Here is a 16,518-nt window from a genome sequence, read left to right as displayed (position 1 = left end):
AGTCTTAGGTTCAGAATCAAATCCTCCAAAATACAACGTCTGGTCTTTGGTTAATATTTGAATACATGTGTTATCTATACATGATTTATGTTCAACTAACCACTCAGAAGAAATTTGACAAGAGATTTCTCATGTCAGTGGAGACATGCCAAATCAGTTTAAAATGAATGTGGGACTTTTTAAATAGCTGATTCTCAAGTAGAAGGTGGTATTGGCTGTGTAAACTTGTTGTTACTATTTCCTGTTTCCTTAAGGAACAAAGAGATTTATTTTGACATCTATGGGTGAATATCAGGATTCCAAGTGGAAATGATCCCTTGTTTTTTTCTATGAATTGTCCTGTCACTGGAGGTTTACTGGAATCAAAGACAAATGTGCTTCACTGGACTGTTGAAAATCAGAGTGCTCAAAATCACATAACTTGATGTTTACTGTCAAGGGAAAATATGGTTGCTATAGTTATTTCATAGAGCCCTGAAATTGCCTAAGGGTCTATCATATTGTTTGCTATTAATTATAGGGTTAAAGTATTTTCCACAAAAGTCTAGCAAGATTAACTTTATGCCAAATGATACCACCCCTCTAGTGTGGCAGGATAGAGTGCCACTTTCTTCTTTATATGTTGTTTTCCTTTTTATTTTTTAATAATCATAGTTTACTTTTAGAATCTGGAAAAAATATTTCTATGAAGAAACATTAAAATTCTCTTTAAAAAGTGATATGAGCCTTAAACTTTGCAATCCAGTGTTTGTTGGATATTTTGAAATAAGCTTTAGTGGTTTCTCTCCTCTAAGCCGAGCTATTTGGACAAGGCCTCTTTCAGTACCTGTTAGAAATAACCACTAGATTCAGAGCTCAACAATGGGAGTTTGTTCACTCAATCTGATCATTATTGACTAATTTGCATTTAGAATGCTATATCCAACCATTAATTAGTCATTCCTCAAAACAACCCAATGGGAGAGAGGAACATAATTATCGCTATTTAGAAATGAAACCAACCAACAGTGCATACAGTGCTCCACAGAGGCAGATCCCCTAGCTATGCAGTCATGGGTGCTGGGAATATGCCAGCTGTCAGGGCCACCACACATCCAATAGGAGATGCAAGAGTTAGAATTTTACAAAAATACCTCCAATGTTCCTATTTCATAAGCATTTGGGTTTAGATATGCTGAGATTCAGTAACATTGATTTGTCTTGCAAACCTTTATAAATATAACATCAGATCTATCAGACCACTTTTTTTTTTTTTTTTTTTTTTTTTTTTGAGACGGAGTCTCCCTCTGTCGCCCAGGCTGGAGTGCAGTGGCCGGATCTCAGCTCACTGCAAGCTCCCTCTGGAGTAGCTGGGACTACAGGCGCCCGCCACCTCGCCCGGCTAGTTTTTTGTATTTTTTAGTAGAGACGGGGTTTCACCGTGTTAGCCAGGATGGTCTCGATCTCCTGACCTCGTGATCCGCCCATCTCGGCCTCCCAAAGTGCTGGGATTACAAGCTTGAGCCATCGCGCCCGGCCTATCAGACCACTTTTTATGGCAACACAACATAAGATGTGCAACATTGTATATATGCTTTTTAAATGTTCACAAATTCCCTCAAGTCACCAACTGAATTATAATAGTGAAGGTAAGGGATAATCAAACAGCAAATACATACTAAATATTCATTATTCACAGGGCTCCATACTGGAACTATGAACAGGGATGGGAGCAAGAAATTAAAAAGATACCTACAACCCTGGCTTTGCTCTAATCTCAGGTACCTAGAATTTGATAAAGAATCCAGCCAAATGCATATAAAATGTAATGTTTTAGAAAAATTTAATTATATGTAACCTTAATTTTACAATAAGCATTTTTTTCTATATCTTTCTCCACAAAAATACATTTTCTTTAAGTTAAGATGCAAGAGTGCACAAGTTACTTTAGAAGGTTGGAAAAGTCCCAGGAATTGGCCCTGAAATTATTTATTTTATCACTTAAAGAATGCTGGTGAATTCTCTCTTTTAAGAAAGGAAATATGGGGCTGGGCGCAATAACTCACGCCTGTAATCCCAGCACTTTGGGAGGTTGAGGAGGGCGGATCACAAGCTCAGGAGTTCAAGACCAGCCTGACCAATATGGTGAAACCCCCTCTGTACCAAAAATACAAAAATCAGCTGGGTGTGGTGGCACACGCCTGTAGTCCCAGCTACTCGGGAGGCTAAGGCAAGAGAATCGCATGAACCCAGGAGGCGGAGGTTGCAATGAGCCAAGATTGCGCCACTGCACTCCAGCCTAAGCTACAGAGTGAGACTCTGTCTCAAAAAAAAAAAGGAAGGAAGGAAGGAAGGAAGGAAGGAAGGAAGGAAGGAAGGAAGGAAGGAAGGAAGAAAATAAATATGGGCAGGGTGTGGTGGCTCAAGCCTGTTATCCCAGCACTTTGGGAAGCCGAGGCACACATGTCACCTGAGACCGGGGGTTCAAGACCAGCCTGACCAACATGGACAAACCCTGTCTCTACTAAAAATACAAAATTAGCTGGGCATGGTGGCGCATGCCTGTAATTCCAGCTACTCAGGAGGCTGAGGCAGGAGAATCGCTTGAACCCGGGAGGCGGAAGTTGCAGTGCACCGTGATCGGCACCATTGTACTCCAGCCTGGGCAACAAGAGCAAAGCTCCGTCTCAAAAAAAGAAAAAGAAAAAATTTCCTAGCTGACCATGGAAGGACAACAAATGTGATGACTCTGGCCAGGTGCATTGGCTCACGCCTGTAATCCCAGCACTTTGGGATGCCGAGGCAGGCAGATCACTTGAGGTCAGGAGTTCGAGACCAGCCTGTCCAACATGGTAAAACCCCATCTCAACAAAAATATAAAAACTTAGCCAGGTGTGATGATGTGCACCTGTAATCCCAGCTACTCGGGAGGCTGAGGCAGGAAAATCTCTTGAACCAGGGAGGCGAGGTTGCAGTGAGCTGAGATCATGCTACTGCACTCCAGCCTGGGAGACAGAGCGAGACTCCATCTCAAAAAAAAAAAAAAATGTGATGAATCCATGTGTTATTATTTCCCACTACACTAAGCCATCAATATATCATGATTCTCTATGTGCTCTTCTAACACACAAACACACACCACACATACTAACACATAATTGTTGCTTTTAATTGAAGAACATTTTCAATACCTCTCAAGTGGGCAAAAATCCTGTTTATATTCTTGTCTGCTCCAGTTTTGGCTTCATAAGAATTTTTTCGTTTGCTTTTTGAGGCAGTCTCCTTCTCTCTGCCCAGGCTGGAGTGCAGTGGTGTGATCTCAGATCGCTGCAGCCTCCACCTCCTGGGTTCCAGTGATTCTCCAGCTTTAACCTCCCGAGTAGGTGGGATTACAGGAGCCCATTACCAGGCCCAGCTAATTTTTGTATTTTTAGTAGCGAAGGGGTTTCACCATATTGGCCAGGCTGGTCTCAAACTCCTGACCTCAGGTGATCTGCCTGCCTCGGCCTCCCAAAGTGCTAGGATTACAGGTGTGAGCCTCCAAGTCCCAGCCCAGCTTTAAGAATTTAATCTTCATTTCAAGCACAAAAAGACTGTCTTTTTTTGCGGGGGGGAGCTGTTGGGGCCTCTTTTTTGAACTCTTTAGGGCCAAATGAACCTTTCTTCCTTGATCCCAGGGTGGAGTCAAAATGAATCTAACAGACAAATGGCCCAACATCCTTCATGTCACTACCGACTTCTCATTCAAAGGGGTACTTGGGGCGGCAGGTGGAGTTATAATTATAGCTTAGAAAAAAGCAGCATCAGCAGCTGTCGCTTCTGTTTGTTCCCAGCTATAACTGTCATCAGTGGGTAAATTGGCATAAACAGGCCTCCACAAGTAGAAAAACATTTAACCCCTGTACTTGTCACACTCTGGGTCCTCTCAGTGGCCAGAGAACAGAAAGAAAATCTGACTGTGCACGAGCAAAGGGTGACACCGGGTGTGCAGCACCGACCTGAAGGTGCCTCTTCAGGGGGAGCCCAAAATTTGAAGATTCTCTTTTCTGTCGGAGACTCCAAACCAAATAAATAGGTTAGTGCCCAGAGTAAACCTATGCATTTTAATTCTGACCTCTACTTGCTGTGATTTTCATTTTCCTGGCAGAGCTTAAAAAGAGTGAACTACTAAATGAAAGAAAGGAAAGTTATTTAAGGACTGTTATTTAAAATTACTGGGAATCCATGAGAACACATTATGAAATGGGCTTAATTTATTATGCTCCTCTCCCAATTTTGGCTGTATTCGCACTAGACAAATAGACAAGGTAAAGATGGAAAAATAAAACCGGTTTTGTGGCGTGAGTCCCATCCTTTTGTAATGCCACTTACTCATGCCAAAAGGCCCTGCCTTCTTTATTAAAATCCGTAATGTTGAAAGCTAAGTTTGTGATTTTAGAAAATGCTGTAAATGTAGCTCCAGAGTTTTATTTCCTTAGGGAAAATAGGCAAATCAGAGTTGAATTGTTTTTCCAACAATGAGTAAAGATAGAAAATTTTCTTGTTTATGATAAAATGTGTGGTGTAGGTTACTTTACAAAAGAAATCTGCTACAGAATTTATTTTTTGTGTCTAGTACAATTCTACCTAAAAGCTTCATGATTTCAGTCTAAGTAGCTCTATAAGACTCTCCTCATAGATCCTTTTGAGAAAAGTAAGATTTTAAATAAATCTAATTTTATTTGCATATGTTCTATCTTGGCCAGAAATTGAGCAGGATTTAGCTTTGCGTTGTCTGTTTCAAAACCTGAATATTTAATGTATTGGTGAAAAGTGGTGGAATTCCAAAGAACTCACTGAAAACAAGGCTTTGGGGCCCAGTGCTCATCCTAACCACATTCATGAAATGGACTCAAGTAGAAGGAGTGGTAAATAATGACCTCATTTTGTTCAGTTCAAAAGAGAATGTGAACCATCCCTAAGCGTTTATATACAACCTTTCATGAGGAAAGTGCACCATTCTCATTCATCATTATGATCCAACTTTTTGGCTACCTTTTGAAATGCAATGAGTGCCAATGATGTACTTGGACCTCCACTAGAGAGACATCTACATGCAACCAAACCCACCAAAAGTGCCCCATCAATTAAATTCCCATGAGGGCCTTGTTTGTCGCATTTGTTCATTCAATATATGTTGACCAATGGCTATGTAATCTAAAAATAATATTTAACAGTTAAGGCAAGTTTAGGATGTCTAATATTACTCTTCCCAGAGACTCCTTTCCTCCTGCTTTCTGCTAAACTGAGATAATGGTTATCTGAAAGTTCCAAATTATAGAAACTAAAAAAGACAAAAAAGAGATATGGCTGACTAGTTGTTGGCTTGAATTTCCTTGATACACAGACATACAGATTTATGCCCTATTTTAAACATTGCTTTTTACTTGTGTTTTGTCTTCTTGCTCTTCTAGAAAAAACTATCCAAGATGACTGTCACTTACTCCAGTAAAGTAGCAAATGCAACTTTTTTTGGATTTCATAGGTTACTCTTCAAGTGGAGAGGCAGCATCTACAAACTACTGTACAGGGAATTTATTGTTTTTGCTGTTCTTTATACAGCAATAAGTTTGGTGTACAGGTACTTTTCTTTGCATGTCTCTTTAAATGGCCATCAGATATTGTATAAGAATACAGTCTCAAAAATCTGAACCTTTTGATCACCACTGACTTTGCGTTATGTAACTCCTTTTTTGCATGAGCCTCTCTTTTGTCTTCTTCCCCTCAGGACAGATTTTAATCCACCACTAACCATTGTTAGGATGTAAAATAGACCCTCACTGTAAGATTCAAGTGGCCTTCATTCCAGCCCCAGTTGTGCCTCAAGACTGTTGCAATAGGCATAAAATGGAAGGATTACTCTTAGATCCTTACTATGTGAAGATTTTTGAATGGGCAAAGTCCACAGACAATAATTATTTGTGCTTCTGTCGACTTGTCATTCATAGTTGATGATTTGATAGCTTGTAGCAACTACCTATATAATCAACATGTTCATGATTGGTGTATGTCAGGCAAAAGCTTTCCTTCTTTTCGCCTGGAATGAAAATATCTTATCCAGGATGATGCCTGCCACACTTAACAGTACCTCAACTAAAGCAAAGGCCTGTAGACTAATTTATTTTCTTTCTATTTTCTGAGTTGAGGGCATGTTATGTTCACAAAAGGAGGTGCTTATTCTTTATAACATTACAACATATGCCTGTCAGATTGACAGGAAATTTAAGCAATATCAAGTCCAAGAAATACTTTTATGATGAAAAATTATAGACTTAATAAAATTTCATCAGTATGATAAAAGGAAAAACTTACGAGATTTTAAAGCTTTTTAAATTAACATCGAATGCATAAATTTCTTCTCTGGAAGAAGCTAAAACTTAAAACAGGAAAGCTAATGGTTTTTGAGGCTGTATTTCCATTTTTTCTATGTACATAGTTTGTTATTTTTCTTCTGCATACAGATAAACAAATTTGTGTTTCATTGCTCTCACATTCTTCCTTGTAGCAACAGAATCTCCTTTGGAAAAGAGGGATATTAATATAGTTGACTGATAATTATTAAAAGTAAAATAGGCAGAGCTATTTTTCCATATGTCAAAACAACCCTTCCAAGCAAGTGTATGCATTGGTATATATTTTGACAAAATATTTTTAGAGGGAAAGTCTTGTTAACAACTTCTAATAATTTTTCAGACATGTCATATAATATGATATTATTTTGGCAATTTAGGTGTGTATCACCTAAGCCTTCAGAATATGAAATGGTAGAAGATACAATGGTGTTTCATGATAATTATCTCATTAGTTCATTTTTACTACTGTGAATTTATTGCTGCTACTGCTGCTAAGAATAGAACAGAATAGCCCTTAGTACAGTTGTAGTGTAGCTAGAAATGTTCCTTGGGGCCTCAACTTTTGTTCCAATATCATACTTATACCCCATAAAATTTTATGCATATATTTCTTCTAAAGCAGAGTGCTTACATTTATAACAAAAACTATCAGTTCAAGTCATCCTTAAATTTTTAAAGTTTAATTGTAATACCTTATTAAAATAGATCCTTCTGTCTTAATCAAAGGTATACCAAGGACTGTAGGATGAGTTTGTCAAGAAGGTCAAACATATCTGTAGAAAAAAATAGATGTAGTTTCATTCTCTGAGTCTTTATTAGCTCTATTATAGGTAAATAATTATTCCTAACAAAAGTTATAAGGAGGAACCAGATTCATTAATTTGATTACATTTCTTTCTATTTTTGGAGGAATTTGACAAAATTTCTGAAATACTTTCTAGCTATTAAAATTTCTACATCTATTAGCCAAATATTTTTTCTTTGGCCAACTACTAATACCAACCATTTCATTATTAACTAAATATGAGGCAATTTGTTAAGTGGTTATATATATGTATATATATATATTATTTAATCTTTACAATACCCCATATATGGATATTTTTATCCCCACTTACAGATGAGAAAACTGAGACTCAGAGAGATTTAAAAATATGCTCAAAGTCCAAATTCATAAGTGTCAGACTTGGGATTAAAATCTGGCTTTGTCTGACCTTAAAAAAGGTCTATGCTTTCCACATTTAAATCCTCTTTGACCATGTCTATTTGAACATCAGAAACCATTCTGGCTGTAATTTGTCATCAGCATAACCCTGATAGACCTCTGCAACAATCTGGTACCTCTCCTGTCAGCCTTCCCTGACTTCAGTAATTCTAACACCTCTTCCAAAGCTGGGGCAGGAACTCCAAACTCACCTTGTACCCCACACACCTTCTTTGTCAGGACCAGCTCCCAACAGCTTTCTATCTGCAATCTAATTAGTTGCTTACTATTATCTTATTATCCCTTTGCTTCCTTTATCAAAGTTCTACTGACCCAAATGAGCCTTTGATGCTTGTTATAATGGATCTTTCCTTGAGTTCCTACTTCCTTTGAAGCAGCTACACTCATCGATTTATTCGAATTCATCTGTTTGGCTTTCCTTCCTGTATTTTGATCATTATTATTCGTTCAACTTAAAACATTTCTTCAGACTCTGAATCTCTTCCCTATAATGTAAATATCAATAATGGTCCCACTAAGTGCACTTATATTTAATGATACCAGAAAACAGTGTTTGGGGAGGATGGGTTAGATCTATAATATAAATTTTGAGAGAGTGACTCAATTTAATAATGAAAGTTTTCATTTTTCATTGTTAAATTTGTTTTAGACTCCAGACAATTCTGGGCTTTAAAATGAACAGGTATAATAAAATCCCTTGAAGTATAACACATGATAATCAAGAATGTGCTAAGTAGCATATTCAGGGGAAAGATCAAGGTGTCAAATTCAGTGTTATTATTTAACAATTACTTAATAATGCTAATTCATATTTAATCAGTAATACACTCTTCTTAAGGTATTCCTGATGAATAACTGAAAACTGACCTATTTTGTAACATACCTTGCTCTAAATCCAATGAATCAATCATATAAAACTTTTAAAATATAAAGTTTTTAGAATAAAATGATTAATTAATCCCACCATTTAATAGCCAATCATGTTTACAAAATGTTAGCACTTGAAACATTAAGCAATTAAAAAGCTTTCGAGACACATCAGCTTAAGAAAAAAGGAAAAAATTATTGCTCCTTCAAAAATAAAACAGATTATTTGTGCTTAATTGTTTGCACTTAATGTCACTTGCAAAGCAGGTGCAGAAGTATAATATCATAAAGGGCTGTGCATTTTATTTTTGCTCCAGATTGTTACTTACAGGAGCCCAAAAACGTTACTTTGAAAAATTATCAATTTACTGTGACAGATATGCTGAACAAATTCCAGTAACCTTTGTGCTTGGTAAGTATAGGTCACACGCAGATTGCAGCCATACAGCTGTCTCCGTTAGGATGACACCGATGACTCTGCATGGGAGTGTTTCCAAGCTGAGAAGCATGCCTGAAAAGCCACCGCTTGCAATAGAACCAGAATCATCCATAAGGTTTGCCTTCACGGCTGCTTTTGCTAAATTAACACCAAACAAGTTTGAGGAAATAATCTGCTATTGGACATTTAAGCTTTCTCTTCACTAACTCTCCATTTTTGCAGTCAGTATTTGAGATCTAATACCCACTTACAGGGTGCTTAGGCACTGCCAGGCACAAATGACATTTTTTTCTGGAAGGCAAAATCAGAAGATATGGATAATAACATATTTTTGTCCTCCAACCTCTAAAAAGGCTAAAATTCAGCTAAAAGCATCAGTGTCACCAACGTGTCTGCTGTAAGAAACTGCTTTATAATTTCCTGTTATTCTACAGGGTTTTATGTTACTCTGGTAGTGAACCGATGGTGGAACCAGTTTGTGAATTTGCCCTGGCCAGACAGGCTAATGTTCCTCATCTCCAGCAGTGTTCATGGAAGCGACGAGCACGGGCGCCTGCTTAGAAGGACGCTGATGCGTTACGTCAATCTCACCTCCCTGCTCATCTTTCGCTCGGTGAGCACTGCTGTGTACAAAAGGTTTCCCACAATGGACCACGTGGTTGAAGCAGGTACTACGAATGGCTTTTCCTTCCATAGGCTTTTCTCAGCTGAGACAGGATCTCCAGAATTCCTTTGAAAATTCCTCATGTTTGTTTATTCACTCAAGAAACATTTAGTGGTCTGGCACAGTGGCTCACGCCTGTAATCCCAGCACTTTGGAAGGTCAAGGTGGGTGGATCACCTGAGGTCAGGAGTTTGAGACCAACCTGGCCAACATGGCGAAACCCCATCTCTACTAAAAATAGAAAAAATTAGCTGGCCGTGGTGGCATGTGCCTGTAATCCCAGCTACTGGGGAGGCTGAGGCACGAGAATCACTTGAACCCAGGAGGCGGAGGCAGAGGTTGCTGTGACCCGAGATTGCAGCACTGCACTCCAGCCTGGGCCACAGAGTCAGACCCTGTCTCAAAAAAAAAAAAAAAAAAGAGAGAGAGAAAAAGAAAGAAAAGGAAAGAAAAGAAAAAAGAAAAAGAAACATTTATTGATTACCTACTATGTGCCAGAAGCAAACTAAGAGACAAAGATGAATAAGACATGATTCCTGCCCTCAAGTTTACTTCAGAGGTAGGGGAGAGAAAGTGGCAGATAGTAACGTTGCCTTAAGGTAAACATAATAATTATTATATTTATTTAAACAATCTGGCTGGGGGAGCTCTTTGGGAGGCCCGGGCGGGTGAATCACCTGAGGTCAGGAGTTCCAGACTAGCCTGGCCAACATGGTGAAACCCCGTCTCTACTAAAAATACACTAATTAGCTGGGCGTGCTGGCTCATGCCTGTAATTCCAGCTACTCAGTAGGCTGAGGCAGGAGAATCGCTTGAACCTGGGAAGTGGAGGTTGCAATGAGTCGAGATCGTGCCATTGTATTCCACCCTGGGCGACAAGGTCCCCATCAGTCCCAAAAAATAAAAAAATAAAAATAATCTGTCATATTAACTTACAGTTTTCTAGCACCGTACGGTTTTGTCTCCTTTATAGCTATTTCATTTGGACCTCAAGAAAACATGAAAAAGGAAGAAAATAGATTCAGAAAGGTTACAACCTGCGCTGAATTACACAGCTGATCAGTGGAAAGGCCAGAATTAAAATTTAGGCTCCAAACTCCTAAGTTAATACTTTCTAACAGATTCTGGTAGGAACCGGCCATGTCAGTTTCATCTAGACAGACACCGAGAGGTGATAGTCAAAAGCTGTTTTAGTGTGGACCTCTTGTCTCTTGTGCCTCAAAGGAGATGTAAATAGTTGAAGGATGATTCTCTTTGGTGTGTAAATATTTAGCAAAGAAGCTGTTAAGTCAGCCTTCGATAGGGCGAGGATTAAATGGATAATTCTCGGCACATATGGATAAGAACCGTGAGGTGATTCTGCCTTTACATTGAGTCCAGTCTCACATGAGTTTGCAGTATTTAGTCTCCTTTTCTGAAATGTCCTGGAAAATAGATATTTTCGGATAATAGTTTTTGTTTGTTTTGGAGTTTTTGTTGGCTTTTTTTGTTGTTGTTTTTGTTTTGCCTTCTTAAATGGCTAATATAGATAGTGACTACTGAAGTCAAAATAAAACTGTAGAGATGAATGTCTACATTTCACATTTTATTTGAGAAGAAAGAACTCAAGTTTGAGGCATACACACAGACCAGATGGTGTTCAGTATGTCCAAAATACAAAAAGAAGTTTGGAGGTTTTATAAAAAGACAGAAATGTTACATATTGCTCTTTGAGAAAGTTCATTGGCACTAGTAAGTTTCTGGGGAGCTGGCAAGTTTTGACTGGTGAGTGATGGAGGTGGGTAAAATTAGTCTTCAAGTTGCAGCAGATCATTTCAACTATAAAATTGGTTTCAGGTAATAGCAGGCAGTTTCAGCAACCAGGCCTGCAGAGAATTACTTTGTGTCTCGGCTGCCTTTTTTTTTTGAGACAGAGTCTTGCTCCGTGGCCAGGCTGGAGTGAAGTGGCGCGATCTTGGCTCACTGCAATCTCTGCCTCCTGGGTTCAAGCAATTCCCCTGCCTCAGCCTCCCAAGCAGCTGGGACTACAGGTGTGCACCACCATGCCGGGCTAAGTTTTTGTATTTTGGTAGAGATGGGTTTCACCATATTGGCAGAATGGTCTCAATCTCTTGACCTTGTGATCCACCCACCTCGGCCTCCCAAAGTGCTGGGATTACAGGTGTGATGCCTGGCCAAAAACTGCTTTTTCCTGGTGGCTTCTTGACTCTGTTTTAGTTGGGTATGACAAGAATGACCCAATTCTATTATCAGCTTTCACAATGATTAAGAACACGGAGTAAGGGTTTGAAACCTTATCTCACAGCTTACTAGCTGCATGACTTTGTCTGAGTTAATTAACCATTCTGTTCCTCAGTTTCCTAATCCGTAAAATGGACTTAAAGTAACTTATAATAGCACCTATCTCATATACCCCATAGGCTTGTTATGAGGATTTAAAAAGTTCATATTTGCAAAATGTTTAGAGCATTCCTGGCACATAGTAAGTGCTGCATGATTTCTTGCCATTGTAATGAAATTATATCTCGAACAACAGCACAACACAGCACTCTAGCCACTTTAGAAGACTTGTTATTAATATAATATCCCAGGTCTTTTTGATCTATTTTGATCAAGAGGTTGTGAATGTCAAGGTGGAAATAAGGAAGAAGGGGTGTAGGTGACGTTGTTAGAGATGCAAAGTGAGATGTGAGAAAGTAATGGGTGCCAGGAGCTGGTTAAGGGGCATTCAGGGGGAGGGTCTGAAGGCCTGGCACATGCACAGGTATATGATAATATAAAATCAGTAGGAACTTTTAAAAAAATTAATTGCCATCCTTTCTCCAAATATGAAAGTAGAATACTGTTTCAGAATGACCTAGTTAAAAATACTACTAGACAACTCAATTTTATCTTACCTTAATGTCTCCAGGAACAAATAGATTAAGAATTACCACCTCTAAGAAAGACCTAAAAACAAACAAGAAATGTATAACCTATTCCAAGTTGCTGAGCTAAAGTTTACTTGGATGAACAGAGGTGATATTTCTCCAGTTCTGACGCATCCTTGAAATGAAGAGAATGCATTCTGACGGGAATCAGATGCCGGGTCCAATCCTCAAAACAAATCTCATCTTCTTAATGTCACCTTCATATTAAAAGCACATCGGGAAGAAGCCAGGTTGGCTGGCAATGGAGAGGTCTCTGGGGCCTCTGGTCAGACATGAGCTCAGAGGACTGAGCTGTGCTCAGGTCTGAGGGGCAAGTAGATATAGGGAGGCAAATAGGAAAATGACGTGATTTCATTTCCTTTGAGTGTATTTTTCAGAATACCAAGGCCCATTCCCTCTCAAACTTGTCCAGATGTCTGCCACGTACTTGCACTCTGACTTTTCCCTTTCCAAGGTATGTGGAATACTGAAATACTTCTATCTCTTCAGCTACCAATGTTTCTGCCATTCCAAGGGAATCTCAAAATGAGTCCTTCACTTCTGGATGTACATTTAAACTAGTCTCTAGGAGTGAACCACAGACCCACAGGCCCTCTACATCTTGAATAACTTGAGTTTATGTATTTAAAATGTATATTCCTGGGTCCTACCCACGTCAGGCCCTTTGAATTATTATAGAACCTAATAGAACCTTTGGATATACGGCCTAGAAATCTGCAGTGAAACATGCTCTTGTGTTGGTTTTCTTAGTACCCCAAAGTTTGAGAAGTATTGCATCTTTTCTGGGATGCTTATTTTTTAAACCCTTTTTCTCACTCCTGGGGCAAAAGGCTTTGGCAACCACCAACTCAACGATAATAAAGCAGCAGCAATTAAGAAAGGATGGATTGAAGGTTTCAGCTCGAGGTTCCTGAATTACAAAGAAGAGCTTTGAGGAAGCAGTCTGGTGGGAGGGAGGCTACTGTATAAGGGATTTGAATTCCACCTGCTTGGATGTAACAAGCATTGTTCTGACTTAAACTTTTTGGTTGGTCTGTCTGAAGTGGATGAAGGGAGAAGAGAACTGACAGAGGAGCTCTGATGAGGTGAAAGCCTTTCCAAGGGTCTTGTGACACAATCACCGACTATCTCAGTGAGAAGGTCCCAGTTGCGTTCATTAATTCCTAAGTATGTTCTCAAAAGGCAGAAAAGGGGTAGTAGGTACAGCTAGTCCCCACAAGAATATATTGTGCTTCTGGTAAGTAATTTTGAAGATGACTACTTTCCTCTCCTGATGCTTGTAAATACTGGATAAGATGTTTTGATTCAGTATGAGATATACTGATATACTATACGCATGCATTGTGTGTTAGGCGGCAGGGCAAAGGTTCCAAACCACTATCCTCTAAGCCAGGAGAGACGCTTCAGAGGCCTGTCTTACTGGCTGCCCCAGGCCGGCGCTCCCTGTCACCAGCAGTGCTGACTCACTGAACTTCCTGCTTTCCCCAGCAGAGAGGGCTGACTCAGAGTCTGCACATGGGGTCCACTTCCAAGTTCTTCCAACTGGGCATATGCCTCCGCCACTCTCTGACTGTCCTTTGCCTGTGCCAAGGTTTCTGGGAAGAACAGGAAGTTCAGGGATGGCGGAAAATGTTTGGCATATCCCCTGAGTCCAAAGCCAGGGCACCTGCTCCTGCCTGAGGGCAGAGAGGACTGGTAAGCAAAGCACTGAGGGCCCCAAAGGGGTGGAGACAAGGTTAAGGCCATGAAGGACCTTCTTGTCAGTTGAATTCTCTACATAAAATCACCTGCAAGAGAAAGTACATGTTCTCACACTTCAGGGTGCATTAGATATTGTTAAAATCAATATTGCTAAAAATTTGGATCCCATGATACCACTCCCAGAGATTCTGACTCAGTAGGTCTGGAATGGGCTCCAGGAATCCATGTGTTGAACAAACTCCTGGAGACTCTGAGGCTGGTGGTCCCTGGCTTGCACTCTGGGAAGCAATGGGCTTTGAGGCAATCGGTTTCCCTCCAGCTTCTCTTTCTTCTGTGAGGGTTTTTGCCTACATAGATTCAGTGCTGGACAGAAGGAAATAATCGAGAGGGCCAAGAGTGAGGACCAGCACCTCCTTCTGAAGCATCTGGCAATTCCTTGGCTGGAGCTGGATGAGCTAGGTGACATACCTGCTTATCCTTGAACTTTCCTTGCTTTTAAGTTGGACAGTCAAGTTACATTATTCTGGAAAATAAAAAGACCAAAATGCATGCTGCTGGGGAAATATATAGAATTTGATGCTACAGGTTAAATTTCTCAAATTAAAAATAAAAAAGTTTTTATTTCTGCTTATATGAAAATAAAAATACAACAGTAGAATTCAGAATAATGTCTATTACGCTGAAAAGTCCCTGAACTGGCCTGTGATCAATTATTTATCAGAGATACTGCAACAGCCTCTGTTACTTTTGCCTATTGGCTACAAATCTGCTCTGGAAAATTCCAGTCATTCCAATCACCTGCCCTGGGAGATGTCACTCATTCCAAGTCAAGTCAGATGCACAATTCCAGATCCTGGCCGAGTCAAGTGATGACCTTAGTTGTGTGCATATAGTATGGTCTCATACTGAATCAAAACATCTTATCTAGTATTTACAAGCATCAGGAGAGGAAAGTAGTCATCTTCAAAATTACTTACCAGAAGCACAATGATACGTAATAGGAAATTATATATGTTCCTCTTAAAGAAACATTACCAAGCTGATGCTAGGTCTATTACGCCTTTGCTCATGCAACAAAGGTTTATTGTGTGTACAATATATGCCAGGCACTGTGCTGGGCACTGGGAATACCCTTATAAGCAGAACAAATATGGTCCCCATCCTCAAGGATTAATAAAATTTACTACAAATCTTATCTTAATCATTGTCATAAACAAGTACAAATGTATTTACAGTTAAACTTTACATCTCTGCATTGCAATTCTCTCTCTCTAAAATAAATAGTTTCTGTCTGTATTTAGTAGCTCATAAAAGTAGTTATAAGACAGTAGCCCAGTAGCCTCTGAGGAAAAAACACCCTTTAATTTTCTTAAAGCCTTGGAGTCTTTTTTTTTTTTTTTTTTTTGGAGACAGATATTCTCACTCAGTTGCCCAAGCTGGAGTGCAGTAGCACGGTCATAGCTTATAGTAACCTCAAACCTCTGGGCTCAAGCCATCCTCCTGCCTCAGCCTTTTGAGCAACTAGGACTACAGATGTGCACCACTGTGCCTGACCAATTTATTTGTTTATTTATTTTAATCCTTTTTTTTTTGATATGGAGTCTCACTAAGTTGCCTATGCTGGTCTTGAACTCCTGGCCTCAAGCAATCCTCCCACCAGGCCTCCCAAAGGGCTGGGATTTCTGGCATGAGCCACCACACCTGGCCTGCCCTGGAATGTTAATGTAAAGTTTCTTGACTGTCTTCTCTGACTACAGGGAGCCTGATGAGACTCCATTGGAATTGTTACTGACACTTATGGTTAACAGACATTAATATAACCAAGCAAGCCACCAGTTGTCAATGGATGTTGAGATAAAAGTTCTAACTTCAGATGCTCTGGCTATAAGGCTAGCCCTATAACTGGAACTCAGGTCTGGGTCACTTACTGCTTAAAAGCCAAACAACTCAAGAACTTTGGTAAAAGGAATGTTAGCTTTATTAGAGAAGTCAGTAACCAGGGGAAGGCAGTGAACTAGGGTTGAAAGGCCACCTTTCAGAATTGTGACTCTAGGTAAAGAGTTTTTAAGGGAAATTAAGAGAAATGAAGATCAAAACAGTCTTGTGAAATGTAAGCAGTTTCAGTCAGCTAGGCAGTTAATCATTGCTTTCTTGGTGAAAGTTTTGTGACATTCTGCAGGTGCCATCAGCCTATTGTTACAGGCTAGTCAGCCCATTCCCAGAGCTGCTGGTCAATGTATTTTCTTTTTCTTTCTTTCTTTCCTTTCTCTCTCTTTCTCTCTCTCCTTCCTTCCCTCCCTCCTCCCTTCCTTCCCTCCCTC

General features: G+C 39.7%; 1 protein-coding gene across 6 annotated transcripts in view; it reads left to right on the top strand.

Annotated features, from left to right (window-relative positions):
• The first annotated feature begins 3,781 nt into the window (after positions 1–3,781).
• BEST3 (bestrophin 3) overlaps positions 3,782–16,518 on the top strand; it is a 46,118-nt gene continuing 33,381 nt past the window's right edge. The window contains exons 1-4 of one of the 6 annotated variants that reach the window (XM_011929308.1): positions 3,842–4,054; positions 5,433–5,599; positions 8,781–8,875; positions 9,337–9,570. In XM_011929308.1, coding sequence (XP_011784698.1) covers positions 5,448–5,599; positions 8,781–8,875; positions 9,337–9,570 — 481 coding nt within the window. In that variant the 5' untranslated portion in view covers positions 3,842–4,054; positions 5,433–5,447. Of the gene's footprint in view, positions 4,059–5,432; positions 5,600–8,780; positions 8,876–9,336; positions 9,571–13,980; positions 14,192–16,518 lie in introns of those variants that run through there. The other 5 variants (XM_011929307.1, XM_011929313.1, XM_011929312.1 and 2 more) reach the window with 5 other exon arrangements.

This window comes from Colobus angolensis, unplaced genomic scaffold (assembly GCF_000951035.1).
Source record: "Colobus angolensis palliatus isolate OR3802 unplaced genomic scaffold, Cang.pa_1.0 Scaffold80, whole genome shotgun sequence".
Taxonomy (NCBI): domain Eukaryota; kingdom Metazoa; phylum Chordata; class Mammalia; order Primates; family Cercopithecidae; genus Colobus; species Colobus angolensis.
This window is presented reverse-complemented; position numbering and strand designations above follow the sequence as displayed.